The 24145-nt window shown below is 46.1% G+C and overlaps 7 protein-coding genes across 7 annotated transcripts; 4 read left to right on the top strand and 3 right to left on the bottom strand.

Moving 5' to 3' along the window:
* Positions 1-113: 113 nt before the first annotated feature.
* On the top strand, positions 114-7297 carry GLAREA_11961 (P-loop containing nucleoside triphosphate hydrolase; the record flags this gene model as incomplete). The annotated part of the gene is made up of 5 exons (XM_008082743.1): positions 114-3592; positions 3645-4022; positions 4071-5071; positions 5122-6815; positions 6974-7297. The coding sequence occupies 5 exons, from the start codon at positions 114-116 to the stop codon at positions 7295-7297; spliced, it is 6876 nt and encodes a 2291-aa protein (XP_008080934.1).
* A 2195-nt stretch (positions 7298-9492) lies between these two features.
* GLAREA_11960 (NAD(P)-binding Rossmann-fold containing protein) lies at positions 9493-10297 on the top strand (the record flags this gene model as incomplete). The annotated part of the gene is made up of 3 exons (XM_008082742.1): positions 9493-9710; positions 9796-9979; positions 10037-10297. The coding sequence occupies 3 exons, from the start codon at positions 9493-9495 to the stop codon at positions 10295-10297; spliced, it is 663 nt and encodes a 220-aa protein (XP_008080933.1).
* Positions 10298-10589: 292 nt separating this feature from the next.
* Positions 10590-12431, bottom strand: GLAREA_11959 (PH; the record flags this gene model as incomplete). The annotated part of the gene is made up of 3 exons (XM_008082741.1): positions 10590-11523; positions 11570-12081; positions 12153-12431. 3 exons carry the CDS (start codon positions 12429-12431, stop codon positions 10590-10592), a joined length of 1725 nt encoding a protein of 574 aa, XP_008080932.1.
* An 894-nt stretch (positions 12432-13325) lies between these two features.
* GLAREA_11958 (Protein kinase-like (PK-like)) lies at positions 13326-14345 on the bottom strand (the record flags this gene model as incomplete). Its single annotated transcript, XM_008082740.1, has 1 exon — positions 13326-14345. The coding sequence occupies one exon, from the start codon at positions 14343-14345 to the stop codon at positions 13326-13328; it is 1020 nt and encodes a 339-aa protein (XP_008080931.1).
* Positions 14346-15690: 1345 nt separating this feature from the next.
* On the bottom strand, positions 15691-16162 carry GLAREA_11957 (uncharacterized protein; the record flags this gene model as incomplete). Its single annotated transcript, XM_008082739.1, has 2 exons — positions 15691-16029; positions 16151-16162. The coding sequence occupies 2 exons, from the start codon at positions 16160-16162 to the stop codon at positions 15691-15693; spliced, it is 351 nt and encodes a 116-aa protein (XP_008080930.1).
* A 1781-nt stretch (positions 16163-17943) lies between these two features.
* Positions 17944-20335, top strand: GLAREA_11956 (TPR-like protein; the record flags this gene model as incomplete). The annotated part of the gene is made up of 6 exons (XM_008082738.1): positions 17944-18000; positions 18050-18080; positions 18135-18190; positions 18237-18472; positions 19082-19661; positions 19718-20335. The coding sequence occupies 6 exons, from the start codon at positions 17944-17946 to the stop codon at positions 20333-20335; spliced, it is 1578 nt and encodes a 525-aa protein (XP_008080929.1).
* Positions 20336-21085: 750 nt separating this feature from the next.
* On the top strand, positions 21086-22802 carry GLAREA_11955 (NTF2-like protein; the record flags this gene model as incomplete). Its single annotated transcript, XM_008082737.1, has 4 exons — positions 21086-21277; positions 21326-21400; positions 21448-22446; positions 22497-22802. The coding sequence occupies 4 exons, from the start codon at positions 21086-21088 to the stop codon at positions 22800-22802; spliced, it is 1572 nt and encodes a 523-aa protein (XP_008080928.1).
* Between the last annotated feature and the right edge of the window lie 1343 nt (positions 22803-24145).

Raw genomic sequence — 24145 nt, 5'->3', positions numbered from 1 at the left:
CTGCTACTCACAAGCCTACATCTCCTTTAACCCGCTCGAGATTGATCTTGTACACATGACTCTTTCTTGCTCGGTTGCGATTACAATTTCACTTCTCAATTTACTGCAAGCCAATGACTAACTTTATATCCGCAGGTTCGCGAACAGCTGTCGCAAAATGGATACTTAACCAGCCCGATCTCAATGCAGAAATTACCACCTTCTTGAAACAGCAGACGACCGTAGATATGGATATCGATGATCCATGGGATTGGGCGATCGACCGCTTAGTCCAGGAACTATGCACAGAAAATCGGACATGGCAGTCTTCGGTCAACAATGCCTCCCGACCAGACCCCGAAGCCCTGGAGACCAAATTACGAGACAACGCGGTTGTAGGTACGACTATCCTTTTGGACGTGGGAGACTCTGAAATGAAAGATGACCTCGGTATCACAAAGCTCGGCCATCGATCTTGGATGCGAGATGCTATCCGTGCTCTGCAACTGAGATCCCCCAAATACCATTCTTACCGGCATACCCATACTATAGGCAGCGACTTGTTTCACACGACAAGCCATCGTGGCGTACAACCTGGCGGGTCTCATGAAAGTGTTTCGGTCGCTGATCTGGTTGTGCCAACTACTAATAGAGGGAACGCGGACCCGCCTTTTCCAATTCTATCTAGTATTACGCCAGACGATTCAGAGGGACAGCCAGGAACTGATGGCGAGCATCCAACCGGGTCTCCAAACAGAAAGAAACCCAAGCTTGATAATGCGACAGCTGTGATCGATAATGATCTTCTTGGGGCAGCGATGACAGGTGATTCTCCAATAGAAGAGCCCCACGGCGCACAAGGTGCGCTCGACGCGATGGCTGATGTTCCGGTCTCTGGTTGTCTTTCCTTCGTTGACGTGAACGGCAAGAAAAGAAAACGCTTAGCTCCAACTCTCGTCACCACCGTTATTGATCCGACCAGAAATCGAGACATACTTACATATGCTGAGGAGGCTATCAGATTCAAATTACACAATGAGCCGATTTCGTTGGATCCAGCTGTTGACTTCGAAAACCCTGACCTTGATGCTGACAACGTGGTTGACTTTGATTCTCGGAGCGGAACCTCTTCTTTTCAACCGGTCGCAGAATCTACAGAACCTCGCCTCGATGCTGGCCAGAACTCTGAGTTCATTGCACAGCGGCTATCGATGACACCACCTCCATTTGTTGAACCTGGAAAACCTTATATTGACCTTAATGGCAGGAAGCGAATGTTACCCATAGTACAATCTAATGTCGACATTTTAGAGCCAAGGGAACAGGGTAATACTGTCCTAGAGGAATCACCTGACGTTCAAGGTCCGGTATCATCTGACGCGACGATCGGGGATGGCAATATTAAATTTGTAGTTGCTGAAGCGAGAAATACCGCATCTAAGATTCCACCACCAAGCTACCTTGATCGAAAAAGATTTCTTGTGGATGATGTCTTTTACGAGAATACTGCTATAGGAGCTGACGCCTCCCTGCCTGAAGCAGAACTCGAATTCGTTGTGGCTCCCACAAAATTACCACCTGGTCGTCGACTCTATGTGCATAGTGTTATGAAACGATTCTTTCGATCCGAGCCCATTGCATTCACCCGAGGAGGGAAGGAAATGTTTGCCGTTGTTCCGTATTCGCCAGAACTGAGGCCTAAATTCTCGACAACATCGTTCACGCTCTATCGCCCCGTGGAAGGACATATCGATATCACACGAGAGAACATTGCGTCTTGGCCAGAAGTGGGCTCCAAGGACGACACCCATCTAGTCAGTGACATAGAGGGCAGAACGGTGACGTTCAATCCTGCGGGACCTGATATGCTGGAAAGCATGATGAATAAGAATAATGAGTGGAATTATGAAGCCTTAGAGAAGTATATGGGCGTCGAGGGTGGTGACGAGATATTGCCCGCATATGGCGAATCTGATTCAGATAACGATTACGACGAGGCGACTTTACGTGAGATAGAGGCCGACAAAGGCATCAAACTGGATCGAAAAGTTGGAAAGTCCAGAAAGCCGCCGCTCAGCGCACAAGAAGTGGAATTCATTATCGATGAGGCAGTTGCTTCACATGCTACTCGCTGGAGGGAAAATAAACTGCCAAAAATCCAACACAAGGCTTACAAGATATGGTGTAAATCCCGTAAACAGAAAAGTCTGAAGCTGGATATCAAAGCCATCAAGAACGAACTTGAATCGTTAGAGACACGTCTCCAAAAGTTGCGTGATGCTATTTCAAAACAACCCTGGACGAGCAGAATTCAAGTCTTGAAGCAGTCGACGATATTGGAGGGAACTGTTTTCGACAGAGAAGCAGCCAAATGGACGATGGGTGTGCTAGGATCAAAGGAGCGTCCAGAAAAACCAGCCAAGCAGACGCCAAAGGTCAAGCTACCCAAAGTCGCTGTTGAAGAGGAAGGTGAGTCGCTGGAGGATGAACCGGAGTCTTCGAGCTCAGGTGAGAGTTTAGATGATTTCATCGCCTCTGAAGACTCTGGTTGTGAGGAAAATTGCGAGCTAAATCTGGCGGATGCCGAAATAAGCGACAATGCTATGACCATGTCAGATGCCAGTCTTTCTGAATCGCCGGTGACCCCTGACAAGAAGATCAAGATCATTTATCAGGGTTCCAGTTTTCGACACCCCTCCGAGGTTTTCTCTAAACCTGCCAGTCCCAATACAGGTTCAGACTCCGCCCTGCTAAGCCCGAAAATCGAGGACTCCACGCCAGGTAAACTTAGTATGCCGAAAACTCACAATTCTGGGGATATCATTGAATTGTCATCTGATGACAACCAAGTGATTTATGACTTGGTTACCCCCGAAAAGAGGAGGCCGAAAATTATACTCCGTCATACTCCTCCTAAGTTTGCGGGTTCAGGTGCTATTACGATCACTGACGACGAAACTGCTTCCCCTAGTCCCCCACGCGTACGGGACCTGAAGAACGACCCTGTAGCAATCAGTAAACTTTCTTTCAAGGATTGGGAGGCTCGTAAGGATCGACGGGGGCTGCTCATTGCTGTTTTCCAGAAAATGACGGCCGAGCTCCGCCGGCGTACCTTCAATCTCCTCTCTAGGCTGAACGCGGCTCACCTTTGGGTCCACATGAACAACGTCATGTCTGCTTGTGCGATGCAAGACTTTCATGTTCCCGGAATGGGTGTATCGTTATATGACCTTGTCATAGTTGTAGTTGCGTTATACGAGATATACGTCGACTGCAAGTATCGTAGATACACTATCCCGCCAAACCCTCTCAAAATCCAAGCTTTGAGAGGCGCTCAAATGCATGAGCACTATGGCCCCTTCCATCAGCTTTGTCTCGAAATCGTAAACGTTTTCAAGGGTCGGACGAGCAAACCTTCAACTGCCCCTTCCTCCATAATTTTTAAGAAGAGCAAAATCGGTAAGATCAGCGACCAAGAACGCGCCCTTGAAGAAGATGCTGGCTTTCAGAGCAGCGGCAAGAGCCAAACCCCAGCGACAGAGCCCTCAGAGGATGAAGAAGATGGTGAGCCAGTATCTGCAATCCGAAATCGACGCCCACAGCTCGCACCTTCGTAAGCCACATAATGTTGATCTGCAGGTTTCTGTTAACTAATTCCATGACAGGATGAGCGAAGACGATTTAACCCCAGATGACATCCCCCGGAAGAAACGGAAGAAGCTCCTGGAGAATACTGATGCCAAAGATCTTAGAGAACAGAATCTAGCCCGCAAGGCGGCACAAGATGAAAGAAGGATGAGATTGCAGTTGAAATTGTCCCAGACTGGTCATGGGAACGATGAAGACCATGGACAGATAATAATAAACGATGCCAAGTCAGATGATCAGGGATACATATTGGTGACCAACAATACAGCGCCACGCATAAAGAAGCACCAGATTGAAGGAGTTCGCTTCATGTGGAATCAATTAGTTGGTGATGGTGACGCTATGCAAGGGTGTTTACTTGCTCACACGATGGGACTCGGAAAGACAATGCAAGTGTAAGTGCAGGATTGACCTCACCCCCGATATCGCTAATTATTGAAAAGCATTACCCTTCTTGTGGCCATCGCCGAGGCGTCTCTATCTGATGATCCAACGGTAAGATCTCAAATTCCGCCACGACTTCGCCAATCTCGCACGTTGGTTTTATGCCCTCCGACTATTATCGATAACTGGCTAGATGAATTATTGACATGGGCGCCACATAATCTTCTTGGAGATATTCTCAAAGTTGATTCTACAGTAAAGATCCCTTCCAGGCTACCATATATTTCTCATTGGTATAAAGAAGGGGGTGTTCTCTTGATGGGATACGGAATGTTCAGGACCTTCATTCAGAATAATGCTACCAAAACGCGAGAAGCCAAATACGACGATGAACAACATGCCCAAATTTTAAAGGCCCTTTTAGAAGGTCCCAATATTATCATTGCAGATGAGGCGCATAAGCTGAAGAATCCTAAGTCTGGAGTATCTACTGCAGCATTTCAGTTCAAGTCAATGAGCCGTATAGCGTTGACTGGCTCTCCGTTGTCCAACAACGTCACAGAGTATCATACAATGATTGATTGGGTAGCACCCAACTATTTAGGCCCCATCGCAGAGTTCAATCAAAAGTACGTGCAGCCAATTGAGGAAGGCCTGTACCAGGATAGTACTGGCTATCAAAGACGCAAGAGTCTGAAGATGCTAGCAGTGCTCAAAGAGGATATCGCACCAAAGGTACACCGAGCAGATATGTCGGTTCTGCGACATGACCTGCCCCCGATGAAGGAATTCATCATATTCGTACCACTCACAAATCTTCAAAAAATGGCTTACTCGCTTTACGTTCGCCTTATGACTTCTGGTGAAGGTCGTACAACCAAGGATGGCGATCTGACTCAGAACACCATTTGGCACTGGATAGCTGTTCTCCAGCTTCTTTGCAACCACCCTGCCTGTTTTCACACCAAGCTTAATGACCGAAAATCCGATGCCAAAGAGGCTGCAGCCTCTCAGGAAAATGCTGTTTCTACTTCTAAAGACGACGGGGATCCAGACGATTGTAAGTGCAAGAATGCATGTCTGTACTCTTTTGCTAATCTTTGAATACAGTGTCGATTTGGAAGACTGGTGCCTCTGATATTCTGGTAAATAGAGAGCTGGCATTGTTCAACAAAGAATGCGATGATATCGAAACGCCTAGTCTTTCGAACAAGGTTAAGATACTCTGTCAAATATTAGACGCTGCAAGAGAAGCACAAGACAAAGTCCTTGTGTTTTCTCAATCCATTCCAACACTCAATTTCCTTGAAAAACTACTCAGATCTCAAGGCAGAAGTCTTTCTCGCTTAGATGGCAAGACAGATATGGGTAGTCGTCAAACTATGACAAAGAACTTCAACACCAACAACACTGAGATTTACTTGATCTCGACTACTGCTGGTGGTCTGGGACTCAATCTCCCAGGTGCCAACCGTGTAGTGATCTTCGACTTCAAATTCAACCCAATTGAGGAGGAACAAGCCATTGGTCGAGCCTATCGCATTGGACAAAAGAAGCCTACGTTTGTGTACCGACTTATCTGTGGCGGAACTTTTGAAGAGGTCATTCAAAACAAAACCATCTACAAAACCCAGCTAGCATCCCAGGTTGTAGATAAGAAGAGCGTGATTGCTTATGCGAAGAAGAAAATGTCCGAATTTCTTTTTGAGCCGAAGTTAGTTGAACAGCATGACATATCCGAATTTACGGGTTTGGACCCTCAAGTTTTGGATAGGCTTTTGCTTTCAGAGAAGGACTCGGGCATCCTGCGAAAAATACTGCAATCGGATACCTTTGCGCAGGACGACAAAAATGTGCTTGACGCCGCTGAGCAAAAGGAAGTTAAGGAGATGCTAGATGATGAAAAGCTGAAGCGGACAAATCCGCAGGCATACGCGGCGAAGCAAGCGGCGCATATAGCAAAAACGCAGGAGTTGGCGCGAGCTCATGCTCGTCAAACGGAGGCAGCAAGAATGCACGTCAACGCACGAGCTCAAATTCAGCTTCAGCAATCCAATGCAACAAAAGCCAACGTGCAGCCACAACAAAAAGTCATCCCCCTAAACTCCTCTGAAGCTGGTCCTGCTTCAATTATTCCTCCAATATCCACTCCTACCAGGGCCGTGGAGACGCGGATATTGCCACCATCGTCACAGACTTCAGCATCTGTTCCTGTCACACCAAGCAGTACTCAAACACCAGCCGAATCAACACTGTTCAAGTCAGCAGAGTTCGACCTACCTCCAACCAAGAATACATCTCTGGGTGAACGACAACAAAACGGCCCCATTCGACCACCTATTGTAGTGAAACACACTACATCTCCATTGATAAGACGTGGACAATCACCGATACTCGGCGCGGGGACAAGAGCCGGATCCACATCCTCAGAATCAACGCCGTCTCAGGTCATCGCCAAATCGCCAAATCACAAGAAAGTCAACGCTTTGAGATCCGATCAATCGTTGGAGCGTTCCAGACATGATGTTAGAAATGTAGGCTCTTCAAAACGCTCCTCAAGTCCTGCTACTGTCTTTCGCAACCCTCACCCTGTTAAACTACCTAGACGGCAAGCACCAAGTGATGCTGCTGCATTTAGCGATGCTGCCGGTAATCAGGAATTCCTTCATCGTAACAGTCAATTGATTCTGCCTGGAGTTCAGATAGGTGGAAAGGCTCCACAGCCATCACCACTGTGGCAAAACCATGACAAGCCTCCCACTTCGTTATCTAAATTCAAGTCCGCAAAAACAACGACGAGCGATGTAAGCGTTCCACCTGCTTCTTCAGTCGAAGTGCTGTCTGAAAAGCCCTCACCACAACTCCAGTCATCATCACAGCCCGCATCATCTGTTAAGAACTTTCTGAAAAATGGTTTTCGTAGGATGGCTGGCCTTTAAGCGTCTGCTAATTCTTGTCATAGACACCGATGTACGCCGCAATGAGCAAGAGACCTTCAGTCAATTCTCTCAAGACATCTGTTATAAAGAAACCACCTCGAAGCGCCGCAGAGAAACATGCACGAGACGCTCGAAAAGCCTCGGAGCGGCGTAAAGCGCAGCATAAATCTCAACCTTTGGCGGTACAGCTTCCCGACTGGGCGAAAGATGAACTCGCCAGGTCAAGTACGACCTCCAATCGTCGTCGAAGTGTAACGAGTTCTTCCCAGCGAGCTGTAACGCCTTCATCTGCCAAAGGCAACCCTCAGATTGAGCCACCTAGTTCTGCTCCTCCACGTCCGCTATGATGAACGACTTTCTTATCATGTACACAAATTTTCCCTTCTTTCCTTTCTCCTTTTGCCTATATTTCAATTAAAAGTATATGGACTGCTCTGCTTTGCCATGAGGTATTTGCGTAGGCGCTGGAGGATGTTCTTGATTTATATTATGATACCCCCTCCCTCGATGGATTATGCGGCGTTGGACTCGGCTTGTACATATTGGTAATGAAATTGCCTGGGGTTGTGCAATTATAGCGATGAATGGGAAGATGGTCTTTGCTTTCAGGCATGTTGAAGCGGCATTTGAAAATAGAAAACTCGTCGTTAAGATCTTTTGTGTGGGGGGTGAGTTGGAGGATATGCTCAGGCGGACCGTGAAAGGGTTAAAACCGTGCCAGAACGATTATGGATGATAGAATACCACTGGGGTTTTGAAGTCTATAAATTATGCCAGCGACCAAATCAATATGCGAGCAGCAAACTTTTTACCTGTGAACTTAATATGACGTATTGTTTCTTATTCCTAAGTAACTAACCTTTCATTTCCCGGATTTCTCTCCTACGTCCCCCGCACAGAATCACAATAGGCTAAGTGTTAGACCCACTACCCTAAAGGTTAGATATATAAGTATGAAGAACTCTGCCCCTTAAAGTAGGTTCACAAGAGTGTAATTATAGTAGGCGCCGCTGAATTTTCTTAGATTAACAGATTAACTCTTGTGAATCGACTAGTAAAATCTAGTTAAAGAAAGTATTATATTCCTTCTTTTTCGCGGTATTTACATTAAGTAGTAGTTAATATTTAATATTTCCTCTACTAGATTAACCGGATATCGTGTCTCCGGTTAGTGTTTTTTAGTCAATATATTATTTTTAAAGTATATTTAATATTAATATTAATTTAGGGCGCTTCTCTATATTATACTTCAAGTTAATAGAAAAGTTCGAGCGCTTATAGGGGTAAAGTAAGAATTACTTACGAGACGACGTTTCTTTAATAGGTTAGACGAAATATCGTTATTTCCTCTACTGTTTTAAGTAAATAAGGTATATTTAAACTCTGTTTAAAATCTATTAAGACGAGAAAGTCACTTAAGGCTTTCTCCCTACTACCCAACTATCTCGAACTATATCCAACCTTACATGTTTCGACCTCCATCCTAAGAATCGCGACATGCAACAAAACCCCTACAAAATAAGCTTAAAGGTGAGTGTTAGAGCGAATTGTACATTTTGAGATTTTTGTTGCATATCGCACTTTCTATAACAGACCTTCTAACCTCTCTCACATACTATCCTTCACTAAATCCCTGCTCCTAGTACTTTCCTCTTAGTATGTATATCTCCCTACACCTATAACCCTAGTATCCTAAGAATCACGACATGCAACAAATCCTCCCCTAACACAACCTCAAAGGTGAATCTTACACCCTTAAATCATTTTGTTGCACATCGCAATTTCTAGGGCCTCTTAAACACTACCAGAGAGCTTAAATTTCTCAAGATGATTGGTTAACTAGAAGTCACTCCTCTTACACCTTATCCCAAGCTATCCTACACCAAATATCAGCATCCTAAGAATCGCGACATGCAACAAATTCTCCGCTTCCCCACACAAAGCTTAAAGGTAAGTCACACACCTGTAGATCTTTTGTTGTATGTCGCGAGTGCTAGGAGCGGTAGAGTGATGAAGTTGATAGAGTAGTCGAATAGTACTCCTCATATCACCAGCGTAGCATTGTATACTGTGGAACTGATAGAACATTCTGGTCTTTACGTAGATAGACGATAGTCACTAGCGACTAAGCTATTTCACTCAATTTAGTCAAGTAAATATACTACATTATCTCTTCTATGCCTTGCGCCGGATGTCACGACCGGCTAAAGAAAACTTAAACCCAGGAAGTAAGTAATTTACTTCGCTAGTATATCGAACGCTTAAGTATTGAGTTTCTGATAGAATACCATCTACTCAACTTCTCCACATACAAATACATGTCGACAATCTTATACAGATCCACTACCTACCTAGGTATTCTTAAGACTCATCACGTGTGTATATGGCTTACTTGTGGCTTACAGTGGGACGGGTTACGGGCAAATGTTGGTCGGATGTTCTGTCAATGAATTCCCATATATAAAAGCATCAAAGTCCTCTCGCAGGTCATTTGTTAAATCTTAACATTCTCTATTCATCCATCCACAGACTGTCTCAAGTTATGGAAATAATACTTACAGGTAGCACAGGCCGCATCGGTTCTGCCGTTCTTGAACAATGTCTCGCTTCACCACAGATAACATCCATCGTCGCTTTCTCGCGGCGCGCTCTACCACAAGCCGTTCAAAACCCACAACTAAGCGTCATCATAATCGATGATTTCCTCTCTTATCCAGATGCCGCACTTGACGCTATAAAGAGAGCGGACGGATGTATATGGTGAGTCCTCGCCTTTCATATAGCATTGACAGACCTGCAAACGATGCACTGGAGAGAACCACGTTTGACATGTGTGATCAAATAGGTCATTGGGAACATACAACTGGGATAAGGTCGCGGAAGTCGAGTATCCTGAAGTATTCCAAAAAGCCTTGGCAAGAGTACTAGATGGGAAAAAGACGTTTCGATATGTCTATTTAGGGGGCGCTTTTACTGAGCACGATCAAACAAGATCATTATGGTTTCTCAGTAAGGGCCGACATATACGAGTTCGTCTCTTTGCCCCTTTATCAAGCGTGCAAATTGCAACACTGAAACTTGTGTAGGGTCTCGCAGAGACGAATCTGCTAAGGTTCGGCAAGGAAAATCCCGCTGCGAAGGTATCCATTGTCAAGCCGGCCGGTATTACAGGCAACAATATCGTAGGGAAGGTGATTGGTAACGTGTCATCGCTGACCGTAAGGATCGATACGTTGGCTGCAGTTATGGTCGAGCTCGTGGTGAATGGTGGTGAGGAGTTGGTGTTGAATAAGATGATAGTGGAGAAAGGTGCTTTGCTGTCGAAAAAGGCTGCAGGAACCGCATAATGCTTCATGAGCGTGGTGACATTTAAGCTATTGCAACGCAATAAAATGATAGACCAGTTTAAGAAGGCATCGCATCTCGCTAGAGAAACCAAGCGTTTGAAGGACCCGCTGGCTGATGAAGTCCTATCTATCACTTGCCTCTCAACCACAAGTTCTCGAGTGGCACATTGCCCGCCGTTGATATATTGTATTATCCGTCGAGTTCTCCATAATTGAACAACTCTGCCTGCCTACTATTATACAACCCCTAAACGCCGGAAATGCGATTTTCCTTTCCTACCCAAGCATATTTTTAACCAGTCTTCGCCTTCTTTTTCGGCCGCTCTTCAGCATCACTAGCAGGACCACCATCTTCATCTTCACTTCCCGAACTCTCATGATTAGAGTCGAACTCCTCGGCGACATCACTGTCACTATCCGACTTGAAATCCTCATCGTCGCTTTCGCTATCTTCGGCTGCGCTACCTCTATCCGCACGTGCTGCAACAACTTCTTCGTCACTGCTCTGTAACTCTTCTGCGCGAAGAGCGGCTTTCAGAATGGCGGTGTTGTCCTCCTCCATTTCGTTCTTGACGCGAAGTTGCTTAATTCTAAAGAAGTCCTCGAGAGGCTTCTGCTCTTCCCTGTTGATATTTGAAAATTGTGACTCGCCTCCTTCTTTCAATTGGACTGTAATGTCAAAGGTTCGGCTTGCCGAGACAGCTCCACCAACGCGGGAAAAGACGACAGTCTTGACTTGCTCGAAAGAAATGTATGTTGCAGGCTTTGGGACGAACATGAAAGCTTTCTCTAAGCAGTATAAGAAACCTTCGCTGGCTTTGATAGAGCATTTAATGCCATATTGACCGTGATGACTGGAGAAATCCTTTGCCGGTTGATTGACCTTCTTGGCGGCAAGGCCACGGAAGACTGCTGTAACGACTTGGTGGAAGGGTTGTTCATAGTGTGGTTCCAACTTTCCTCCATATTTTTCCTTCAATAGCTCCTCAGTCATATTGAGATCGATTGTCACTTCCTCATCCTTCTTAAATTGCATTACCAAGAATGGATATCTCGTCTGACCTTGTCGAAGTGGTGGATCAAGACCGACACAGATCATGAAATGAGTTTCATCAGGCTTGGGCAAACACATAAACTTCTTAATGTGTTCATACTGGATCTTGTAGTCGTATGTCTTGCCCCGCAACCTGAAGGAGTTTTCGTACATATCGATATCGAAACGTCCTCTGCACAGAATTAGTTTAGGCACAAAAGACGATGGAGAGAACATACCTTGGTGTGAGATGTAAAACATCCAAGAAAGTTGCGAAAGTATCACCAGCAACCTCTCCAATCTCGGCCTTGTCCATCAGGGTATCATAAAATAGATTCGCAGCATTTTGCTCTTCGTCGCCTTCAGCATCGCTGGGCGCATCATCGCCCTCCAGAGCCTCTTTCTTGGTTGTAACTCCAGGAATGTAAAACCGCATCTCAACAAGCTGATCCTTCCCCGCTCCTGCTTTCTTTCCCTTGCCCCTCGCACCACCTAATGAGCCGTTTGTACCGGTATCATCTCCATTAGCTGGGAGCGAAAATTCAACAGCAACCTCATTCTTTCCCGCTAAATTGGTATTCGTGATTTCTGAATACGGAATTTCGAAGGCCGGTCTGTTTTGCACGTTGAAAGCCAATTCTGCTTTCCCAAATTCTGCTTTCCCCCAATTCCAACCTCGCAATGCGTGTTCTTTATGTTCGAGATTCGTGCTGTAGAAATTCTTAAAGACTTTGCCTATGCGCTCAAAATCCTGTTTTTCGTCTATTAACCACCATTCAATCACAATGATCGTTGCCATTTATGCGCCGGCCAAAGACTCACCTCCTGTAAGAAGCCATCCAACTGCACAACCCCCGAATTTCTCAACAGCACCTTCACCTCGTAACCTTTACTGGCGCGACTCCACTGCGCACCTCCAACTGTGCTGCTGTCCACTGTGAACGTTTCACCTCCACCCGATGGTTTCCAACCAAATCCAGTCTCCGCAAATCTGCATTTTCCGGATTCCTTGCTGAGATCAAGATAGATGTTATCGAAGCTTTCCCTAGTGGTGCGAACGATGTTAGTAGTTGCAAGATTGGGCGGGGCGCGTTGAGACATTTGCGCTTCTGGATATGTTAGACGGATAAAAACTTACATCGCCATTTTGCTGAGTATGTGAGGTGTGGTATGGGATGGGAGGAAGGCACGACCAGGTTTGCGATGAGGTTGATGGGGAAGCAGCACTTTACGCGATCGCGACGAAAGCTCGGAGAGCGCGAATTAAAGCGGGTCTATCACGTGAGCGGACTCCTCTTGAAGTTCAAGAAGGGATGAAATAACAACAATATATTGTCAAAATGATTGAATGATGAACCAACCGTCATTCGCAATGTCTTTTCATATTCAGGATGACGGATATCCAGACTCCGATCCATTTTTTAAAAGCGACATGATGTACTGTTTTGGTTGTGCTCGCCAACCCCGCAAAAGTTTATTTGAGTAGTAGTTATTAGGTTGCCTATTACAAAGCACACCATCAAGAAATCACTAAGCTAATCTCACTATAGGCCCTTGAAATGACACAAGGAGACTACAGGCAGATTTGCTAAGACCAGTAAAACGCTGGTCAGCTCCAGCTTCGTGGACTATCAGATTTTACCGCGATCTCATCTACTTATTAGCTATAATATCGTCATCTACAGTAGATCAAGTATCTTATTTAGTTTCTCAGAGAGAGTAAACAAAATCTCCCTGGCACTTATCGTTTTAGGTTTGTGTTTAAGACAGGATAACCCAGGCGTTGTAAAAGGAAATGCAATATCTCCTCGCCATTATTTATCTATCTGATAACCAAGCCATCTGTGTTGAAATTCAGCAATGCCATTGCGCTTTTGGGCAGAACTGTATTGTGTAAAGCCTATCTTCTTGACAAGCAAGTTACTAGATGAATTCTGAAGATGTTTTCGGACAAGTGAGTAAAAATCTAACAAAGGTCCCTGCTGGAACCCCAGATCAGAGTTTAGAGTTTATTCTGCCTCCAGTCACCAAGATATCCTCAGACGACTTGGATTCTGTCTCAGCGTACACATCAATATTTCCCAGAAAAGCATCCAACCTCTCAACCTCCTCAAAATCTCTTCCCTCTTCAACCACCCTATCTCTCCTCCCTTCATCCCAGGCAATTCCAAACCAAAGCAATATTCCAAGTATCCTCGCCAACTCAACTCTTCTTTTGAATCCTCTCCAGCCTCCTTCCACATGAATCCCCACCTCCAACCTCTCCCAGAACCTCTTTTTCAAACCAGCACTTCCTTCTCCCTCTCCCAGAATAATATCAAGTCCATAAAATCCCATTCCACACGGCAACCACTCACTCTCAGTCCAGTCCACAAGTCCCAAAATGCGATCTCCGGTGCGATTTACCATGATATTTCCCGGTACTAGGTCTCCATGCGTAAATACCCACGGTAAAGTGACGATATCGTCGAGACGATCGACAACATATCTAGTGACTGGTCTGAACCTCACAGGGAGATCCCTTTCCAAAAGTTTCAACCGATACTCCAACGATTTACCTACCAACCCTTTATGAAACCCTTCAGTTTTACAAGACTTGTATCCCAAGATCTGCACTTCGGCAAATCCATCTACTAATCCCTTCAACCCGCTCGAATCTGCACATCCCAACCGATGATCCAGCAACGAAATCCCTTGAACACGACTCATCTCATAGATCTCGAGTCCAGAATTCCCAAATCTCTTGACTAACCTCACACTCGGCGCATGATTGCCATACACATCTCTCGCAACCGCCAGAGTCTCAAGATCCAAAGGATAAACCCTCGGACGAATCTGAATAATATACTGATCTCCCAGCGAGTACGTGATAGAACAAAAGCCTTGCACCCGTATCGGTCTGATTTCCTGACCTGGGTATCTAGCCCGCAAGAACGACAAACAAGGTATCAAGTGTCCAGGCGTGAGATCGTGACGGCCCAGAAACGAGAGAATCGAATGTTGAAGAGCATCCATCTTCAACATGTCGCTCGCAACGTCCATCTCACCAGATGACAATGTCTCTCCACATCCCAAGCCATGTGCCACCACCCGATCATCCTCAAACCCGACCAATCATACCTCATCTCACCCACCCAAAATCCCCGAGCAGAACAAGCAAAAGAAGGAAAAAGCAAAAATGTCGAGAAAAGGAAGCTACAAAACTTTGTCGCTACCCCGTCTTTTTTACTCCGCTTGCGTGGTACGGGGTACGCACGTAGGCTCAATCTGGCGCTGTGGCAGACGGAATAAGTGGTACTTGAGTACTGGTCCGTCTAGGTAGTCGAATGACTTGCATGATACTGTTTACTTCGTCTGACCGAGGAAGTAATTGTAATTTGTAGATATCGTTCGAGATTTGTTGAGCTGAAATGTGGTCTTGGTTAAGTGTACTGTAATAGAGTCAAGAGTTTACCTCATACACCTACCTGTAGTTAGCTCCTTTAAGGTATACTGTACTGTCTACCACGAGCCTGCAACCCACGTGTACATACCTCCATACCAACACCACAAAACAACCCACCTACAGCTCCAACCCCAAGCAGCTTAGTCGCACCCCGAGTACATCGCATAACACATTATGGTTAAGTTTCCCCTCCCAACTACATGACTGCATAAGCGAGGAATACCCAGCTGGTATGTTGGACGAAACAATGCACCCACCAAAGGCAATCTATTTACGGAAGCCACGGATTTGAAAAAGTAAAATGGATGGACGATGCGGGGATAGGTAGATGAGCGGGATAATGAATGTGGCAGGAGGTTAACGATGGACTTGCCTGAAGAAGGAATGCGAGATACAGAAGATGTCGTAAGCTTTAACCTGGAAGCTTATTATCGGTGTTGCACAATGACAGAAGACGATAACAGAGAACTTCGGACATCCTATGTGAGATGCGTCTTCCTATGAGATATTCAATGTTGTGAACCGCGCAAGCAGTGAGATTCCTTGGGCTTGGGCATATATTATAGTAAGCCCACTCTAGACTTGATCGACAGGAGAAGAGAGTTTATGTTGGTATTTCGTAATCAATCGATATTCGAATATGTGCCCAGCTACAAAAAAGCTGAATATGATAACTCTCCCGGTGATTGTATAAAACAACAATACTGCGCGCAAAACGAAATGGTATAAGCAGGACAATTATCGCAAGCACAAACAGCCCGACAGAGGAACGCCATCACGAGAGCCCATATCATCACCTCCCAGACCTTTCAGCAAATATATCCTCCCTTCTATGGTCATCACTCGACCTCTTTCTCTTTTTCGAATACCTTCGCATTGGTTTGATGTATCGATCGTTCAATCCCATTAGTCTTCTCAAGCAGCAGCGGCAGCAGTCTTTTCGTTCATCGCATTGTCGTCGGTAATCTTAGGTTTCCGCTCGCGCATAACAGCATCTTGACCTCCCATCCTCCTTCCTAACGCGCGTTCTAGCTTGGCTCCTAACGCTAATTTGCTGAGGTTCTCGGTCTTCTCCTGACTGGGTACGAATCGCTGGTTTTCGAGTTTCTTGTTCTCGAGCTTTTCAAGGCCTTCCTCGATATCCTTGATCTCTTGTTGCGCTGAGGCTGACGACAGGGAAGTCTTGACAGTGTTGGCTAGAGAGGGTGTGGTGCTGTATGTGCTGAGGCGCGTGGAAGCGCGTTTGGATGATAACTGTCACAGAGAAAAGATGTTAGCAACGTCCAGCTAGAAATTGACAGAGGTTGATAGGAGGTGCGGCTGACGACCCGTCGTCTAGGAGGAATAGGGAGGCAGGAGGCATAAACAAACTTACGCTGGCGGCCATGATCGGGCGAGATGACTCGAGAGAACTTCCCATTGTAACTTCGGGGGATATCGAGACTTTGAAGAGAAAATGAGTGCTTGTGCAGAACGAGATGAGATGTTACGGTATGACGGCCGAAGTTGGTGTGGAATCTGCTGACTTGCAGATCGAAGGATGAAGCGTCGTTCTTGGATCCGGAGCTGCAGGCTGATAGGGCGATGCGACACAAGAGATGCAGTTGAAAGTGAGTATGTAACTTTGTATGATGAAGGATCGCAATCCCTGATTTTGTGTATTTATTGCCACGAGGTTGACCGGGAGCGGAGGAAAGCAGAAGTCTGGAAATGTGATCAATGTCAAACAGGAGGTGCGTTGGAAGCGGTTCGTTCCCTAGTGGGGCGTTCTGGGTCGGGAGACGAGGGAACTTTGCGCGCAATGAGGAAGCTGGTACTGGATGATGCTTTACTTAATTGACAATACGTGGTGAATCATATGGTCAATTTTGAGAAGTTAGAAAGGAGGTTATACTATTACAGATGATGTATTCTTCATGAGTCTTAGCCTCTGCTAGGAGAAGGTTGTTGTGGTTGCAAATATCATCTCATGCAGCTAGAGTCTGGCCGGGCTGGCTAAAAAGATAGGGGAAAGGCACCAAGAGGAGACACGCGAGAACGGGTGGAGATCCTCCTACTAATGTCTGTTTATTTTTGGTATCAAGCTACTCGTACGCCGATGAGCATATCCCGTGAGTTCGTAACAGAATCATTTTGCCTTGCCATGGAAATTCTGAAATGTTGCCAGCGGAAAACTGTTCTCATCCACGGGCGACTGGTGCTTAGTTCGGCTCGTAGCGAAACAAAGGGTTCTTGCGAAGTGCCGAGGAAGGGTGGATTCATGATACCTTTTGAAACGAGGATATCGGAATAATTCTTTAGGCGCGAGGTTATCAGCGCACTCTTTCCCAAATTGAACCTGTTGATTTCGATTAAGCCCCCTTGTTTGGCAGATCAAATGGTTAACAGAGCTTGTTATTGCGAGGCCATCAGACTCACCGCAGCTGATCCTCGCCGGATTCTGGCTCTTGCCCGAAGGAGGCACGTCACTATGAACATGCCAGAGTATATCAGCTTTGAAGGGGTTCAAGACTCAGCAATTGATCCTGTTCGAAGACATGGTAACCGAGCTCTTCTCGACTTCCAATCCAGTTATGACATCTACAATGTCCCATAAAAGGAGGCACTTTGAAAGGATAAACTTCGTGATATAAATAAGACAAAAGATGATATTCAAGACATTGTTCCCGAAGATCGACGATGTGGAGTCTCTAGTCCGTGGTGTTTTGAGGTCACTTGCGGTCATTCAGGGATCGGCCACGTGGAAAACGCCCATCGAGGGCACAGGAAAACGTGGAAATTCAGCCAGCCGTTCCCCGTGGCTCAGGCCACCTGTTGGTCGAACAAGCTCTTGCGCTGGCGATGATGGAGGTGTTTTTTATCTCCGAAACCCTTTATGACCTGGCCTGAATACACTTGAGCAAGACTAATCGCATGGAAGATTTTCTTCGTGTGATGTACGATGACAGTGCAGAAAACCATTGCAGCATCTCTGTGCTTCGGAGTACTGCGTTAAGCGGCCGACACGAGTGGGACAAGCTCCGATTATGAAAATCCAATTATTGGTAGGAGCGAAACTTTTCGCCTCGAAAGCAACAAATTCGTTTCACCAGTCGACCTTTCCCGCAATCACGAGTACATCACTTGACCCAGATTTGACAGGGCCTGGTGTGCCTCCAAGTTGTAGCTATGCCGAAAAAGCAATTTCTTCGAGAAAGCAAGTCAAAATCCAAGCATGCGCCGAAGGTAAGCACGTAGTACCGATACTCCAAGTCGGGATTGACAAATGGCGTAGGCTCCCACCACGGCCGACGAGTGGCTTGCGGGTTCGTATAAATATCCTCTCAAACTCTATCAGGTCAATGCTAATGATGCGATAGAGGGTGTTGATTTTGAAGAAGCGGGTGAGAAATGGAGAGGCGGTGATGCCACAAAGGTTCACTCGTGTTCCCTCATTCGGAAAGCCAGCTAACAGAAGATAGTCGATGAGATTTTTCGGAAAGGCAATTGACGCTTATGAAACCGGTCTAAGGAACTTCCCTGATTCTTTCGATCTGGCATACAACATTGCTAGGCTGAGGTATGAAGTGACTCAGTATCCAAAATTGCTGAAACAACTTCCTCACGGCACATGGACACTTGCATCCCTTCTACAGCAAGCTCTAGATTCAAGTCGAGCTGCTATTAATTTAAAAGCAGACGATGCCGATGCTCAATTGTAAGTCCAGCAAAATAGTCAATATTACAAAGGCAGCGGATGAACGGGAGGCCCGTGCAAGTGCATCCGCTACTTTGACCTAGAACTTCTACTTAACGCTTTTCTATGTCTTCTATGGCTATGTTCGGATGCAGGACATGATAAACTCGCTCAGGACACCAGTGTGTTGCAAGACTGACGGGACACCCTCCTACAATATCGATGCCAGTACCGACTACCAATCCTTATTACCTAAACCATTATATTCACTCTTTAGAATAAAAGCAAAACTGTATATTTACTCGAAAAGATTGATTAAATGTAATTTTTTTGGGGGGCTGACTACCTTATTCGTTCATTAAAGTGGGTGTCCCGTCAGATTAGCAAAACACTGCTGGAAGCTCTCCCGAGTGGAATAGAAATTATGTCCTCCGAAGCATCCTCAAGCTTCCATACCCGCAGTTTTGAGTATCACTTCGTTGGTTTGCGTTCCTCCATTTCCTATATTCAATGTCCTATAGCAGACCCGAAAATGCATCCACTCACGGCAGACTTCATTTCGCTTTCTTTTCTTCCTGCATTTCTTGTATGAACTCCGCACCATGAATGAAGTGTGCTGACTAGGTTCAGCAACACAGGCCAAATTCTCTCAAGCCTCGCAGCTGAGGTTGCTGCAAACAGCATCTTCCAAGGTTCTGAGGATACAACTTCTTGTTCGCTATTGGAAGAAGCAGTTGGATTCTTCAATCGCTGTTTCGCTATTCAACAAGCTGAGTTTGCTAAATTTGAGGAACAAATTGCCTCTGCGAATGCCAGCGCTTCGTCTGAACAAACAGAAACAGAAGACGCAAAGCAACCAGCAGCGCAAGGTGCCAGCTCAGATATAACAAGCCAAAATCAAAGTGGCAAAGAAGAACAATGGGTAAGTGTAAGAGAGCCTGTCACGAGAAACGATGTACTCGATACTATTATTGCGCTCGTGGAGACATTAAGTACCTTGTGTAGTCGGTCAAGTCGCCTTGGAGGAGGCCAAGCTCCGAAATTTCTCCATACAGTTGAAGAAATTGGTACACCAACATTACGAGAGCAGTTATCATCACTTTCCCAGCTTACAGAGCGAGGTCTAGATGGCGCAATAGCTCAAGCAAGTCTCATTTCGGCTGTCTCCGAGGCGAAATATCGAATGGGCTTGCCAGGAAATGATTTCGAGGTACGTTCTTGTTGGAACCTTCTTCTTACGCGAATGAAGTTGACAAATGATGTTAGGCATATATTAACAACATCAAAACTGCTTGGTCTAATATCGATCTTCAGAACCACGCACAAGGCCTATGGAACCGTGCGGAAACATTTACGACTGCGAGTCAAGCGATATCTGATCATGACGGCCAACTGGGATCTGGTAGCTCTAGCACAATCTCCAAAATCACGAAGCTTCAATGGGAAGCATATTCTCTCGCTGCCACCGATTTAACTACTGCTTCCAAATTTCGTGATGACGATAACATTGGCAAGATCTTCATTACAAGAGGCGACATCGAACTTTTGCGAGCCGCTCTTGGGCGCGGTAGCAATGCGTTTCCAGCTGCACAAAAGAACCAAGAAATACTAATCAAAAACGCTGAAAAGTATTATCGTGGCGCTAAGGTACTCACCGAAAGTAGTAGGGAGAAGGAGGAGAACGAGGAAGCAACCGTCAAGGAGGCTGTAGTCAAGGGCTTGTTGGGGGACTCAAGTGCACTTGGAGCTGTCAGGTCATCTGTTGGCAGGATGGATGAAATATTGAGGGATGCTGTGAACGATGGGTTATTTGATGAAGGACTGTTAGCTTCTTTGCCGCTTAATTGCGAGGTAACTACGTATCAAGGTCTTGCATTACCTTGATGGAACTGCGCTCAAGGACTCTGGTTGAGATGTCTGGTATGTGCCTTAGTAAAGACTGAGAGAACGATAAGATGTATCATATCTCAGATGCGACGCATTCTTCAGCTCAATCATTGTGCTGTTATCTATCAGTCGAATATGAAAAGCATAAAAAGACTAGAATTTCAAACACTTGAGCTTCAATCCATCTCTGAACTGTACACTGTGATAATTTCTAAGTACTGCGAAGAGGAATGCCAAACCCGAAGGCTTTCGACGTCCAGGAAGAGGATGTCGCTGGACCCGCTTTTCCAGCCTCACGTGCCAATTTCCCTTGGCAAACTAAATTCTCAGTACTAACGACTTCGAGCAACCTCTCAATTTACACTCCACCAAAACAAGATCAAATTGTTCCCTCTCCCCCGAAGCTCACTCCTTCTCTCAAGAACTTTTTTTCAGTTCTTCCATCAAAAATCTTTCTAATCTTATTGTATTTGACACTGAACTTCTGTTGTTCATCTCCTTTTAGATTTCTCGCCCACCCGTCTCTCCTTTGGTCCTTCAGAAAAACGCGCTCGATATCCGTAGCAGGACTCGATTTGTCACTTTCGAAGACCGATTCGTCCTACCTCAATTACCTTCTCCTGGGTCTCTCTTACAGCTGTGCTTGATTATAGCGCCGTTTTAATTACAATCCTCGCGGTACCGCAGCCTTCATCTTCGAACTAGAGATAGACTAAACAGTCTACTCTGCCACCACTCTCCTCGATCATGGCGACCAACGGAAACTTCACACAGCAGGATCAGTACAAGAGTGCACCTGAGCAATACACTGCCACCTCGGGTGCTCCTGAGAGCAATACTGGAAGCGCGTCGGGTAATGACTTGTCTAAGGATGAGGTTGGATGGTACTTTGTGGAGCAATACTATACTACTTTGAGCAAGTCTCCAGAGAAGCTCCATGTAAGTCTATATGCTGTCTTTGTAAAGCTATCACTGACAATTTGAAAGCTATTCTATGGGAAGCGCTCCCAATTTGTCTCTGGCCTTGAGCAGGAGATTACTTCAGTCTCCGTTGGTCGAGGTGTAAGTTCATCAATCTTCGGGTAAATGTTATAATCTAATATGTACAGGCAATCCAAGAACGAATCCGTAACCTCGACTTCCAAGACTGCAAGGTCCGTGTCTCCAACGTCGACTCTCAATCATCCTTCGACAACATCGTCATCCAAGTCATTGGTGAGACCTCCAACAAGTCTGCAGAGCTCAAGAAGTTCGTACAAACCTTCGTCCTTGCACAACAGCCAACTGGATACTTCGTTCTCAACGACATTTTCCGATACATCAAGGATGAGGCCGAGGATGAAATTGCAAATTCTGCTGAACCAGAGGAGGCACCTCTCGCCGAAAACGTCGAAATGCCAAAGGCTCCAGTTGAGGAGGAGACTCCATCAACTCTCGATGCCGATGTCGTTGACAAGAAACTAGAGGAGACAATCGAGGAACCAGCAGCTGCTGAACCTGTAACCAACGGTACCTCTGAGCCAGTCGAGGAGGCTGAGGAAGCTCCAGCTACCCCCGCAGAAGAGCCCAAAGAGACGCCTTCAGTCGAGGAAGCTGAGAAGGCAACCGAGGAAGAGATCAAGGAGGAAGAGAAACCAAAAGACCCAGTTCCAAGCCCCGTCGCTGTTCGCGCTGCCTCTCCAGTAAAGCCAGCCCAGCCCGCTGCTCCTCCAAAGCCATTGAGCTGGGCTAGTCGAGCTGCTGCCGCTATGGGATCCGCACCTAAGCCCGCCGTTCCCGCTGTTGCCGCTCCAAAGACTGCCACTCCACCAGCACAACCACGCGCAGCCCCTCCTGCAAAGGCTGCTGCTACTCCAAACCAACCCGCCCAAGCCGCTACCCCAGCTGCTGTCCCTGCCTCTGAGAAAGAGAAGGAGAACGTTGGATGGCAAACAGCCGGTGACCATGTCAAGCGACAAAACAGACCTCAATCGATTTCTGCTCCTCCAGAAGACAAGGGAACAATGGCTTACATCAGAAATGTTACCGAGAAGTTGTCCCCAGAGAGTCTTCGTGGTGCGTTAGAATCCTTCGGTCCATTGGTCTACTTCGACATCAACCGCGGAAAGGTACGTGACCCCCCTCGATCATGCTTTTTATCATACTGACTTTTCGCTAGAACTGTGCCTTCGTTGAGTATGCTACCGCTGAAGGATACAATGCCGCTGCTGCCGCCAACCCACATCAAATTGGCGACGAGGCAGTTTACGTCGAGCCTCGCAGACCAAAGGCTGGTGCTTACGGAGGAAACGGTTACTCTGGAGGAAGAGGTGGTGCCAACCAGCGAGGAGGCCGAGGCGGATTCCAAGATAATCGTGGACCACCTGGTGGACGAGGAGGATTCGGACAAAACCGTGGTCGTGGAGGTCCAGCTGGTGGTGCCCAGCGAGGCGGTCGCGGACCATCTCAACCAACCAACGCATGATCTGTATTGATCTTGTCCATCCAAACCCCAAAAGCTCGCAGAATCTCTCTCCCATATCCTACGATCTCGACGCTGTATCATACTAGGACTACGGTTTTCTTCATCTTATGAGACCCAGGAATTTGTACTCTTATTTGCTATCCTCCCATTCCCGAGCATTATATTCATAATTTCTTCCTTCATTTCTACTTTTGATCCGAAAATAAAAAGCTTGTAGCAACGCATGGTATCGAAGGGGTCGTTTGGGATCTCTTTAATCTCCTTTCGATGTTACTACATATCCTTTATTTTGTTATGCTTTTCTTCTCGTACAAATGATTTTTTGGGTTCACTGCAGAGTTATTTGCTGCGGTTTTTGCTGGTTCTGCATTTCCAAAATGGCACGGGAAACTAAGGGATGGATGGGCTCTTGAGCAAAAGTTTGTCGCGTTTCTCAGCCGGATACCTTTGCGTGGAAAAGTGCGGAAGCGATTTTCTTCTTTCCTGTTATTATGAATGGGCTTTTTTGATACGGGATGTGGTCGTGGTGTGGTGGGAGCACCTGTGCTAGTTGGGGAGGTTCGGTTGGATCATCTTCCTCGTAGCCTTTGTGCTTGATGGATAGAGTGGAGGATTTGGGGATGTGTGTTGCTGGACATTTGGGGGGTGAAGTAGTTGGAGATGGTGTTTTGGAGAGGGGGGCGAGAGTATTATATTAGGGTTTCTGGCGGGTTCAACGAGAAATAGGGGTTGCAATTGGATGTGCATATAATGCACGGGGAGAGCTTGCGATAGTTAGAGAGCATGTGTAATTATTTTACATAAAGTAATAACTTGAATGTTACTATTTGCTTTTAATCTTTCCGTCTCGTAACTGTCGATGATAAGCCAGCGTATTACAAGTCCAATAGGAAACCCTCCAAGTAGAGTGATACTTGGAATAATTCAAATCGCTTCTTACCGCTCTTTCTCAATGTGTAAATACCAAACACTTCTCCACACTGACATGTTTATTTTGGAACAAATTTATCCTCTTGGAGGACGCATCCCAAGCTAGCTCGCTTTCTCATCACATTACGCTCCCCAACCCCTTCCTGTCGTTTTCCATGTCACGAGGTTTATGAGTTTTACGAGTTGGCGCTGATCTTCCTCGTATTTTAGTCTTTTACCCCAGAGATCGACACTTTGTCGTGATATTTTTGGCATCATGCTTTTCTTTCCCCGCGCTCTTCGGCTATTCTAGTTGCTTGCCTAGTCGCTTGCCAATTGTCGTATTCGAACGTCTGCTGGAGTTTGAGGAGGGGGTAGAGCCTCATGACGCAGCTTTGCGATGGCAGTCGGAATAACCTGGAAGATGTTTGCTC

This window comes from Glarea lozoyensis (genome assembly GCF_000409485.1).
Source record: "Glarea lozoyensis ATCC 20868 chromosome Unknown GLAREA17, whole genome shotgun sequence".
NCBI classification, from domain to species: Eukaryota; Fungi; Ascomycota; class Leotiomycetes; order Helotiales; family Helotiaceae; genus Glarea; species Glarea lozoyensis.
Note: the sequence above shows the minus strand (reverse complement) of the source record. Positions and strands in the feature narration are given on the sequence as shown.